This window comes from Pezoporus occidentalis, unplaced genomic scaffold (assembly GCF_034315485.1).
Source record: "Pezoporus occidentalis ecotype Australia unplaced genomic scaffold, CSIRO_AGI_Poc_V1 ctg70, whole genome shotgun sequence".
Classification (NCBI taxonomy): Eukaryota; Metazoa; Chordata; class Aves; order Psittaciformes; family Psittacidae; genus Pezoporus; species Pezoporus occidentalis.
The window spans coordinates 449,170-461,545 of record NW_026916053.1 but is presented as its reverse complement, the minus strand read 5'-3'; the positions used below and the strand labels follow the sequence as shown (position 1 = coordinate 461,545).

Sequence of the window (12,376 nt, the reverse complement as noted above, 5' to 3'; positions counted from 1 at the left end):
TTTGCATTAAGGAATGCATTTAATGATCTTCCATGCTGATTTTTCTTTTTTTCCTCTGTTGCTACAGAATATGAATAGTTGCAGGCTTAGATAATTTAGGTAAATTTAGTCAACTTTATTCACAAGCTAACATAAAGCTTTACTCCTGTTATTTCTCAAATATTTTAAGAGCTTTGGCTTGCATATGGTGTGGGAGGAAACTGAGCCATATAAGAAGCCATGAAATAATCCTAGATTATAAAATTGGTAATTATCCAACCTGAGAGAATGTTATGCTGACCAGGTTGGGCAGGGGGGTGGGATGGGAAAATTGTAAGGAAAGATAGACCCATATTTAATCTAGAAGTTCTGGGCCTTTCATGTTTGTCCCTTTGGTAGTGATACACCATTGCTGACATACCTAGCTCAATGCCAGTTTATCTATGGATGTCAATATCAGTGAATTTTTAACAGTGTGTGTGTTTGTTCTTCACAGCAAATATTTTCCAACAGCACTTCCCAGCAGCAATTGACTCATTTCAGGATGCAGTAAAATGTCTTTCTGAGTTTGCCTGTAACGTTGCATTTCCGGACACCAGCATGGAAGCCATCAGACTTATTCGCTATTGTGCAAAATATGTTTCAGAGAGACCACAGGTATTTTGTTTTAATTTTTCCCCCTTTGTATTCTCACGTTATTTTGTACTGTTAAAACTGAGGCTAACCTTGTAACTAAGAAGAGCTTTTGGACTCAAACTTCAGTCTTCCAGCAGCAAGTATATGTATTAAAAGCTTATTCAGAATTAGGAGTCAGTGTGGTATTATGTAAGCAGTAAAATAGCACTAACTAAAAAATGTGGAGTCTTATCAGGCCAAATTTGAAATAAATGAATGAAATAGTTGTTTTGTTTTAATAGTATTAGGATGACCTGGAAAACAGTATTCTTGTTCTGTCATCCTAATTATGTTTGGTTACCAACACATATCAGTTTATTATGTGAATACTTAATATAATAACCACTTCCCTGAAAAGAGCTTGGAATTAGATTGCAGTAGCATGTTACCATTGCAAGACATGTACACTGTATTCCATATGCCAGAAAAGTGTAGAACTGCTTTATGCCAAGCTTGAATTTCCTTATTATCTGTATTTATATAGTTGTTGCATGTCACTGTTAAACTTGCGTCCTGAAGTCCAAACCTCTGCAACTTGTAAAGCCTTTATCGGGACTTAAGTAAAATGGATTTAAATACGCATTTTCCATGTACTTTTCCCCCAGTATTTTCTCAAATAGTTGTATCTCAGTTTTATACTTAATATTTTACAGGGTTAGAGTGTTATGGAAGAAACTAAGCTAACTTTTCAAGTCTCTCTGTGCCCCTAATGGTATCTGAATCTGTCAGATTTAGAGATTTTTGAGAATATCGTTTTTAATCTCTTTCTTGCCCATCTTTAAGGTCTTAAGAGAATACACAAGCGATGACATGAATGTTGCTCCTGGGGACAGAGTATGGGTCAGAGGATGGTTTCCCATTTTATTTGAACTTTCTTGTATCATCAATCGATGCAAATTAGATGTTCGAACAAGGTAATAAAGCTTTATTATTATTGTTATTATTCAGCTACTGAAGAGATCAGGTGCACATTTTAACATCTCCTCATTCACTTGTGTGGGTTTGTTTATAGAGGCTTAACAGTGATGTTTGAAATAATGAAGAGTTATGGCCATACCTTTGAAAAGCACTGGTGGCAAGATCTGTTCAGAATTGTGTTTCGGATTTTTGATAATATGAAGCTCCCTGAACAACAAACAGAGGTAAAAACAAAAACCCAAAAAGCAAGCAAATATTCGAGTTATTTTTTAAGAACTCGAACAATCAAAACAGCAGTTGGTATTTTTTGTCTTGCATTGTATTTCCAACCCATACTGCCCCCAAAATAATGATGTTCTGTGATGTGTATGAAGTTGTCATAGTATCCAGTGACCTATGTCTGTCTGAATATTTGCAAGGAGAATATTCACTCTTTGTTATGAAAATGTATAGTTTTCTGAACAGCATTCATGTGACCAACTAAATGCTTCTGACAAGCCTTCTGTGGTACTGAAGCTTTAATCTAAATTCTGCTCCTCAGAGGCCACATCCTTTGTTGAACAGCCATGCATAAGCCAAGTGCTGTCATCACAGAAGAGATCTCACATAAAAAACAAAGACTTTTCTTTTTTTCTCATAGAAATCTGAATGGATGACCACAACATGCAACCATGCACTTTATGCAATCTGTGATGTATTTACACAATTTTATGAAGCTTTAAATGAGATCCTTCTTCCTGATATACTTGCACAGTTACACTGGTGTGTAAAACAAGGTAGCTTATTTTACTTGTATCTTTTGCTTAATGTATTTTTCTGAAATGGTCATTAGTTAAGAAGGGAAAAGTTAGCTGAATTTTGGAAGAATAAAAACTATTAGGACAGTATGTTAAGTCACAGATGAATGCACTGTCCTAAATATTTGAGCATCTTTCTGTTTAATCGTTTAGGTAGCTCTTCTCTTAATGGTGCATCTGTTTATTGTGCTATTGTACAAAGCAAAAGCTTTTGAAGAGTTGCATTGATCTTCTCTCAACAACCTTTATCTATTTGGCTGCATGGATAAAATACCTCATTTATTTCTATACACACACATATATGTACATATGTATTCTGATTTTTTTTCCTTTTTTTTTCTTCCTTTTTCCCCCTTTTCTTCACTCAACCACATAGAACAAATACAACGTCCTAAAGAATGTGCTTTCTTTTGTGCTTCAACTGTTATGCCTGAAATCCTGCATGTTGCCAACAGGGAATATGGGGGGGACTACCTTCAGGAAATCATGAGTTTCTAATCGGTGTTTTTCCTTCCTTTGTCTCACTGTATGCTTCCTTTCTGCTTCTCTTCTGTCCTTTGTCTTCCCTGTTTGGATTTCAGTCTTGTGAAGTCTAGTTTTAAACACTATTTTTTAGTCAGTAGGTTCCTAACATTGATATTTTAGTACACTTTATTTGGTTTTGATACCATTAATTTCACAATATTGGTAAAAATGTCTAATGGGGCAGTAATGGAGAATGTTTAATTTTTCATTGATACGGTAGAATTGATAAATCTGGAACATTTCTTTCATAGATAATGAGCAGTTGGCTCGATCAGGTACAAACTGCCTAGAAAACCTGGTCATATTAAATGGACAGAAATTCAGCCCTGAAGTCTGGGGACAGACATGCAATTGTATGCTAGAAATCTTCAAAACTACTATTCCTCATGTGTAAGTTCATAAACTTAATTCTCATACAAATACTTGCTTTAAGAGCAACAGTCTTTATCTATTTTTGTTTTACTTTTTGAAGCTTGCTGACGTGGAGGCCTGCAGGGATGGAGGAAGATGTAGGTGAAAAACACTTGGTAAGAGTTAATTCAGTGCAACAAACTGACTTGAATGGTTTGTGTTAGGTTAGTTTTCAAAATATTTTTCTGTAGAAAATGTAAACTCCAGTTTTTGTTGTCAAGTACATCAGTTTGCATTTAATATAAGGAATGGACGCAGGAAGCCTTTGAATCTAAGATGTCTGCAAACTGATAGTTGTTTGGTAGTGTTTTGGATTGCTAGAACTGTTCTGCATTCTCTTCTAGGATATAGACCTGGATCACCAGTCTTTAAGCAGCATGGATAAAAACGCCTCAGAAAGAGGACAAAGTCAATTTTCAAATCCCACAGATGAGAGCTGGAAAGGTGGTCCTTATACAAGTAAGGAAAACATTCAAGTTTATTAAATAAACTTTCATAGCCATTCCTAGTCCATTTTTGTAGTTCTGTAGAGAAAGTTTTGAGGCACTTTAAACTTGGGGTACAGATGTACAACTTCTGTTTATGCCTTGCAGAGATTTTCTCTTTACAAGATAATTCACAGCATTGCTGTATCTCAAAATGTTAATGGTAATGTAGCGTTTTGCTAACCTGTTGTAAGTGAATTGTCGTAAGTTGCTTCTGAAAGTTGCATTACTCCATTTCCTTAGACCAGAAACTATTTGCTGGCCTCCTTATAAAGTGTGTGGTACAGCTGGAATTGATACAGACCATTGATAATATAGTGTTCTATCCAGCAACAAGCAAGAAGGAAGATGCTGAGCACATGGCTGCAGCTCAGGTATGGTCAGACTTATTTACAACCTTGTTGTGGCAATAAAAGTATTAAGAGCATGGCGTGCTCTCAAGTGTGTTTATGAAATAGTGTATACAGTCTCTTCCTGTTTCTAACTGAGCATTACCCTGAATGTGTGTATCATTACTCTTAAGCTGTGCATTCAGGGTAGTGTTTTGGGGAATGGTATAGCTAAATTCCTAATGAAATTAGCTAAAACTATTGACCATTTTTAATGAAATTTGGCATTAGCCGAGGATGGGGATTCTACACTGTGCAGCATTTAAACTTGCACCACGTTTGTGGCTCATCTTGGTGTTTTTTCAGAATTTAGCAGACCTACTCAGTCAGCTTGTACAGGAGAGGAAAGGTTTTATATTGTATTGCTAGGACTTTTCCATGCCTTGATAAGGGAGATTCTTTCCTTGTTGTCCTGAGGGTTTTGGGTTGTTTCTGGTTTTGTGGTTGTTTTTTTTAGTTTGTGGTTGTTTTTTTTGTGGGTTGTTTTTTTTTTTTGTTTGCTTGTTTGTTTTTTGGTTTTGGGTTTTTGTTTTTTTTTTCATTTTTTTTTTTGTGTTATCACTAATTAGGATAGATCATAACTTCTCTCTTGTAAAATATCCTATTGAAAAGAGTATAACTGATATTTGAAAGACCAGTCTCTTGTGTCATATTGCGAGATCAATCTGTGGTGTCATATTGCACTGTTTTGCTTCTATGTAAAAATGGAATCTGGAGTTAAAGATATATGGTCTGTGAAGTATCAAAGTCTCTAAAGATTATATAAAAAGAATGTTATTGACATTCCTTTCCCTCCTTCCCTCCTCACCCCCTTTAGCGAGATGCATTGGATGCAGATATCCACATTGACACAGAAGACCAAGGAATGTATAAATACATGTCTTCACATCACCTCTTTAAGTTACTGGATTGTCTGCAAGAGTCTCATTCATTTTCAAAAGCCTTTAATTCAAATTATGAGCAGCGAACTGTGTTATGGAGAGCAGGTGAGGCTTTTATTTGTGTTTGATAAAAATAGAGCTCCACTTAGAGCTTTAGCTATGGAGAGAGAAAACTACACCATTGCAATAAACTGCAGTTAATCTGAGAGTGTTGCATGCTTTTATTACTTGTCTCCTTCTTAATGATATGGATAATTCTGTTTGCTAAATAATCTGCTCTTTTGACTAAAGATACACAGTTGGTACCACTGTAGTTAAATATCTTTATAAATAGATTAGGTCTCAGTTAAAATCAAGGAGGAAATACTATCTGGACAAGAAATCATTACTGTACATTAGCGGAGGTATTGTTGATAAACTTCACCTCTTGGCAACTACAAATGTGAATGTTCCCTCTCTCCTTGTGTGTAACTGACTTCTAGGGTTCAAGGGTAAATCCAAGCCCAATCTCTTAAAACAAGAGACCAGCAGTTTGGCTTGTTGCTTGAGAATACTCTTTCGAATGTATGTGGATGAAAACCGCCGAGACTCCTGGGATGTGATACAGCAACGGCTGCTGAGGTGAGAGCAAGCTGACTTGGTTCTGCTGCCTTCTGTTCTCAGCCACTATGGTGCATCCCTGCATGCAAATGTTCTGGTTTCAGTTGCTGAGCAGAGCATGAAAGGTATATATTAGGTATATATGTACAAAAGTGGTGGTGCATGAACACTTTTCACATCTGAGTACATAATGCTGTTCAGAGGCATACAGAGTGCAGTCTGAGCTGCTGTATACCTGGAACTTGGGTAAAGGTATAAAAACACTCTAAATTAGTATAAAAAGTTATTGGGGTCCCCTTTATTTGAGGAGCTGCAGGTACATAGAAGTCCAGAACATTAAGATCTAATCGAATGTGAAGAACTCTTAAACTCTCTATTGGCACTAGTGCAGTGGATTTCAGTAGCATTCCGATTTATCAGCATCTGTGGACATACTAATCTTTTTCATGTGTAAAAGGGGAGGTCCCATGCCTCCTGCAGGTAAAGTGGCACCCCAAAAAAGCCCTACTAAGTGCTACAGTTTATACCTTGTGTTGACGGTCTACATCAAGGACCAGAAACGTATTAATGCCATAGTAATCCCTCTTTAATCCATGATGCCAAGCAGATTTTTAATAAAGCAGTCTAGATGTGAAAGGAGAGCTCTTTCCCATTGCTGTTGCTTAAGCTGTCCCAGTGTAAGGATCAGGAAATAATGCTTGCAGGTTGAAGATGGCAACACTTTAATTACATAATGTTTATGAGGAAAATCGGACTCTTCCATCTCTGACTCCATGGCTCCTTGTTGAAACTTTCAGTTCCATTATCTGTAACAACTACTGTGACAGAAAAATATTTGAGACAAATTTTGTCATTTAAGTTATTGCAAGTGCTTGAAGGCTTCACATGGAATGCATCTTGCTTGGAAACAAAATACACTATGAGAGGACAAACAATATGTGTTATACAATCTTTTCATGTGTTTTCTTTATGGCTTGTTTGAACTGTGTTGTCTCTTCAGTGTATGCAGTGAAGCCCTGGCATATTTTATTACCGTGAATTCAGAAAGCCACAGAGAAGCTTGGACCAGTCTCCTCCTGTTGCTTTTAACCAAAACACTAAAAATCAGTGATGAAAAGGTAAGAGCAGGCTGGAAGTCGGTTCTCTTTGCATTCAAGTATTTTTTTCATTTCTGTTTCTGTTGGATTCAGTTGTTATTATCATCCATAATGCAAGGTGGCCAGTTTGCTTACTCTCATTACATGTACTCCTTGAAATACAGCAGTTTTTACATCCGTTTTTTGCAAGCATTCTACATTGTAAAAGTCAAACTGCATCCATGAAATGCACAGCCATATAGAAACATTAATGGACAGAGCACTGGAACAGGTTGCCCAGGGGGGTTGTGGAGTCTCCTACATTGGAGATATTCAAGGCCTGCCTGGACAAGTTCCTGTGTGATGTACTCTAGGTTACCCTGCTCTTGCAGGAGGGTTGGACTAGATGATCTTTTGAGGTCCCTTCCAACCCTTAGGATTCTGTGATTCTGTAGGACTTGCGTATAAAAGTACATTGAGTGTGCAGTAGAGCACGGGCTTGTGCTGCATTACAGCTGCACAAGAAGGGTAGAGGTAAATTTCACCACTATAAAACTCAGTTGTGGTTCCTTGACAGTGATGACAAAAAAATAATGTTCAGGATCTCAGCCTTTTTGAGGCGAAGGTGAATGCAAATATTCACTACATTAGGATGTGCAGAGAAACTTCTAGAAGTTGGGTTTTTTTTTGGTTTTCTAACTTTCCAATATTCCATGTTTTTTCAAGTGTATTTTCCCTTTTTGTTTTTTGCCCTGTATTGCAGAGTGTGTAATTTCACATCTTTCTTGTGCAGTTTGGAATGTTTTATGGCAATTTATTAATATTTGTGGTGGCTTGGCTTGTCTGTGGAGCAGCAATTCAGTGATAGCATTGTGGCTACAGTGTGCTGTGAGAATAGTTTTAACTATTTGTAGGTAAAATGCCAGCTTGGCCATTCCTTAGTACACAGTCCCAGTATCTTTTTACTATAAAAAGTTCTGTGGTGAAAGTGTCCCATTAACTTCTCCTGTAACTAACACTGAGCATTATTAGGGAAGGATAGAGGACAAAATGTATTTCTTATTGTATAAAGTCATGATAGATTTGCATCTTGAGTACTGTTTGCAGTTCTGATTCCCATATCAAAAGGGTGTAATAGAGCTGGAAAAGGGCTGAGAGATTTTAACAGGAAAAAGGCATATAGACTGGCTCACATACATGGGACTGTATGTATGTTAGACTTTTCCTCAGTTATCCTTTACCTGGAAAAAAATAAAAATGACACCCATAAAGTCACTATTAGCATGAAGAGAGGGAAAGGATTGATGATTCTTACACTGGAAGAGATGGTGAATGAATGTTCTGCAGATGGCAAGTCACCGAAGGGCAAAAAAAAAACCCAAATACACGCAGAATGGAGAGATCTCTTCATGCACTGGTTCTGCTGTGGAAGGCTTTCTTACATACTGTGGCTATTTAAAGAGGCAGATGGGACAAAGTAACACCAGAAGTGGGTGTTTCTACAAGTAGTCCCTGCTACCACCTCCAGCCTGAGCAATCCCTGAGCCACAGAACAGTCTGACTCTGTTTAGGGAACTTGTGCCAAGTGAATGCTCAGTGGGTGGTTTCCTGTAGGCATCTGCAAAGGCTGCTGCAGAAAACAGTGCGCTTGCTGGCCCTTTGGGCACCCAGGAGGGCCTTTGATTGGGTGAGGACTTGTGTTTTAATGAGTTGCTATAGCCATGTACATAGAAAAAAATCTCTGCTTCCCTCTAGTAATAGAGAATAACATTATTTTTTTGTATCTCTGGTAGTTTAAGGCACATGCTTCAACGTATTACCCATACTTGTGTGAAATCATGCAGTTTGACCTGATTCCTGAGCTTCGAGCTGTGCTGCGGAAGTTCTTCCTGCGTATAGGTGTTGTGTTCAAAATCTGCATAACAGAGGAGCAGATACGGACAACTGGGATGAGCTTACCTTCATGGTAGCCCTAAGTGTAGGGTTGGTTACTTCAGTTTGTACATAAAGCTGTGTTCCAGAGATGGATTAAAGTGGATGGGGGAAAAATGGGACCGTGGTGCATCAGTACAGCAGCAAGTTACTCTTACCAGTTGCATTTGGGGAAGAGGAAAAACAAAATCCTGTTCTGTCCATCCTACAAAACGATCAGCAGTTTTATTTAAATTATTGCTTACAGAGTTAATACAGTAGATGTAAAGTCTTTGTTTCAATGCTAGGCATCCTTATGATCAAGTCTGTCTCTTCTAGTCTTTTATCAATTGTTCAGTCTTACATCTCAGCTAAATCTGATGAATCAGCTGGATTCCTCAATAGAAATTATGCCCCTTGGAAGTAACAAATATAGTTGTGTAGCCTTGTGATGTTAGCACATGTATTAATAATAAACTATACTGCAGTGGCTGATGACCACCTAAGATCACTCTGGGTCTTTCTTTGTGTGTACATGACTAGACAAGGCAGCGTGTTAATGGTGTTTGAAGTGGACAGCCTGTAAGATACTTAGGGAAGGGGTTTTCCTCCTGTTTAGCTAAAGTCACTTGTAAAACTTTTTTAGTATCAGTGCTTCATCTTCTAAGACTTACTTTAGGTTTTATGGAAGGTTTTGCATCCAGAGCACACAATAGTGAACAATTTAATACCCTGTTCAGCTTGTTAGTCTTGAGTTAACAAAACCAACTTTTAGACTTTCCCTTTACTTTCATACATTGCCAGATCATGGACAGAGCATATACAGGAATATTAAAAACAAGGTTCAAAACAAACAAAACCACCTTTTTTACACTTGAGTACATTTAGTAGTAACTGAGTCTGTTTGGAAAGTCCTGTCCTTAATACATATGAGGTTCTGCCCCTACTGGAGATTTGCAGCTTCTGATTTGTCTTTTTGTGTAAAGTGAGTTTTGTTCTCAACTGTTAGTTCCTCTTGTGAGCTAAAAAATCCTGAATTCCCACAAAACTGCTCTTGCAAAACTAAAGCAGTTCATCCATGTACTGTAAGAGTTACAAATATGTTTCTGTGTTTTGATGGCATCTGTGAAGCAGCTTTGTTTGCCCAAGAGATTTCTCTTTCTTACTTTGAAATGAACCCGTTTTCTGTGACAACTGCTGCCATGACAGAATGCCAGTTTACACTTGAAGCACTGCAGGACTGAGGTCTGTCGTTTGAAATAATTTATTACCAAGTTTTAAGACTTTTCTGACTGGAAGAGTGATAGGATGGGAGCAGTACTGGCTGAAGTAATGCACGCTAAGGTGTTAAATATTAACTGCTGTGCTATCCATAGTACAAACCTAAAATATAACAGTATTTAAAAACCAAACAAACCAACCAACCTACTTGAATGGTATTAACTTATTATTTTGCCTTTTGAGTTTCCTGGTAGGGTGGCCTTAGCTGAGGTTGTCTGGGGCTATTTCACTCTCAGAGCTGTTAGAATTTTTTTCTTTCCTTCCTTTTATTCTGTCAGCTGTTTCCAAAGGGTTCATATGGTGCTCTGCAGTAAACTGGGTTGTTTTACCTAAGCATTGTTTGGGAATGGATTTGCAGTCCATAGTAGTGATAAGGCTTTCACATTTTTATTTTTTAACCAAAGAAAAATAAATGGTTGTAGTTCTTTAACTTTTAAACATCCATTAGATTAAATCTATACACTACTATTTAGTAAAAGGATATATGGCTATATCTTACAATAGGAAGAGACTGAAAAAAAATAAGCAGTGCTGATTTTTAACTTTGCTGCTTTTGAAATGTCCTTTTGTGTTGCATTTAAGTATAGTTGTTCATTCCATGGTAATGTCACTTCATCCATTACAGTAAAAGCAAAGTATTTATTTTAATTCTATTTAAATCTGTAAGAATAGGCTATTCCTTTTCTTTTGGTCCTAGATAGTCCTGAAGAAAATATCTGAAACTTTGTTAGCGTTTGAATGTGTCACTGCTTCATTGTATACCCCTATCTCCTATCCAGACACAAACTTCTGACGTTGCATGCTTTTTGTGGATCTTACAGTTTTGAAAGCCTTACAACTCGTACCTTGAAACAAGTCTCTCAATTTTCAATTAGATTAGTTGCATTGTGGGCTTTCTTTACTGTAATGTGCAACATATGTACCACCTCTGCATATAGACTAAGGGTGTTTAATCAATCCTTGCCTTCAGCCTTAGTTCTGAGAATGTTCTTTGATTAAAGCTTTTGTTGAATTTATACCATTTATAAACTGCTGAAATTAGGTGTGTGGTATCAAAACTTCCTAAACTGTAACGCATAAAGGAGAAAGGGGACTGGAATGCAACTGGATTATAACAGCCTTAATCCTGTCAATTGTCTGGAATTTATTGTACATGCTAAAGCAATAAGAATGATATGTTAAGTGTGATAACCCAAGATGGTTGTATTCACATCAGTTGTTTGGTTTCCCTTATGCAATCAGAAACAACATAACCCATAGACACCTGAATGAAGCTAAAACCGCTGAGCCAAAACTCTCATGGCTGCTCCAGATCTTGTCCTGACTCTGCTGACATAGATTCTATCTGCCTGTAGTCATTTAATTAGCTTTACTAGGACTGTGAGTGAGAACAGGGTTCTGTGTCAGCACAGCCCAGTGCAGACCAAGGCATCAGTGCAATACATGGAGTAAAAAAAGTAACTGCTTAGACTTCTGAAGTAGTGTTACACAACAAGTGAAAACATAAACTGATTTACCTGCAGTGGTATAGGTAGGGAGACTGCATGATTTTTGTTATTAATCTTGTTTGGAACCCTCTAGGACGTAGTTAGGCAGGGGGTGGATGCTGAGGAAACCTCAAAAACTCCTGTTCATATTGACTCTGTTGTGTCTTACAGTACAAGAAAATAGTTACAGCCATTTATCCCTGTCTTGTATCACCAGAACCATCTAAACCCATGTTCACTAATACAGGCAAACACCCCCCAAACTTTAGCTCAGTCTTACTATGAAGAATGAGAAAGATTAAAAATATTAACTTTCAGTCTGAAGTAGAACTAAGCTTTTTCTGTCAAAATTGCAGCTCCTTTAGTATGTAAATTCCATTTGTTCAGCACCTTTCTTTCTGTGTAAAATGTATGTTTTCACATATTTAAAATCCCTATGTCCTTTGTTTTTTTGAAGATTTCTGTATTAAGTGCATTTAATATGAGTAATTTAAGGAGAGTATTCCTTGCCAATGGATGTATACATTTTTGAGAGAATAACAAAATTATATAATATGAAAAAAAAAACTATGTAAAGTTTTCTACATGAAAATACTGTGTATAATACTGTTACAATACTCCATGCTTTAATCAAGTGGTAAATCAATAAAGTTTTAAGAAGTGTTGCTCGTTTTTTCACGTTATTAGAAGGGCAGCGAGCCTCCAGCCTGCTCTTCCACCGGGAGCAGGGATCGCCGGTGGTTTAGGGCTTGTTTTCAGTTGTGTTTTGGGGTGTTTTTAAGTACGCCTTACACCCGCCGTCCTCCCTCCTCTTGCCCGCTCCTCGCTCCAGGGGCCATGTCCCCTTTCTTAACGAGTAAGAGCCACCGCCCTTCGGCCCTCCCATAGCCCGCCCCAGCCCGGTCCCTCCGCCGCGGCCACCTCTTCGTACCCCGGCACGGCCCCGCCGCCTCCGGAACCG

General features: G+C 37.7%; 1 protein-coding gene across 1 annotated transcript in view; it reads left to right on the top strand.

Moving 5' to 3' along the window:
• Positions 1-12,080, top strand: part of ARFGEF2 (ADP ribosylation factor guanine nucleotide exchange factor 2) — a 36,321-nt gene extending 24,241 nt beyond the window's left edge. Inside the window, exons 28-39 of the mRNA XM_062642183.1 lie at positions 476-636; positions 1,438-1,568; positions 1,667-1,796; positions 2,213-2,348; positions 3,146-3,284; positions 3,367-3,421; positions 3,650-3,764; positions 4,034-4,164; positions 4,997-5,165; positions 5,543-5,681; positions 6,661-6,778; positions 8,530-12,080. Coding sequence (XP_062498167.1) covers positions 476-636; positions 1,438-1,568; positions 1,667-1,796; positions 2,213-2,348; positions 3,146-3,284; positions 3,367-3,421; positions 3,650-3,764; positions 4,034-4,164; positions 4,997-5,165; positions 5,543-5,681; positions 6,661-6,778; positions 8,530-8,706 — 1,601 coding nt within the window. The 3' untranslated portion in view covers positions 8,707-12,080. The remainder of the gene's footprint in view (positions 1-475; positions 637-1,437; positions 1,569-1,666; positions 1,797-2,212; positions 2,349-3,145; positions 3,285-3,366; positions 3,422-3,649; positions 3,765-4,033; positions 4,165-4,996; positions 5,166-5,542; positions 5,682-6,660; positions 6,779-8,529) is intronic.
• Positions 12,081-12,376: the final 296 nt, after the last annotated feature.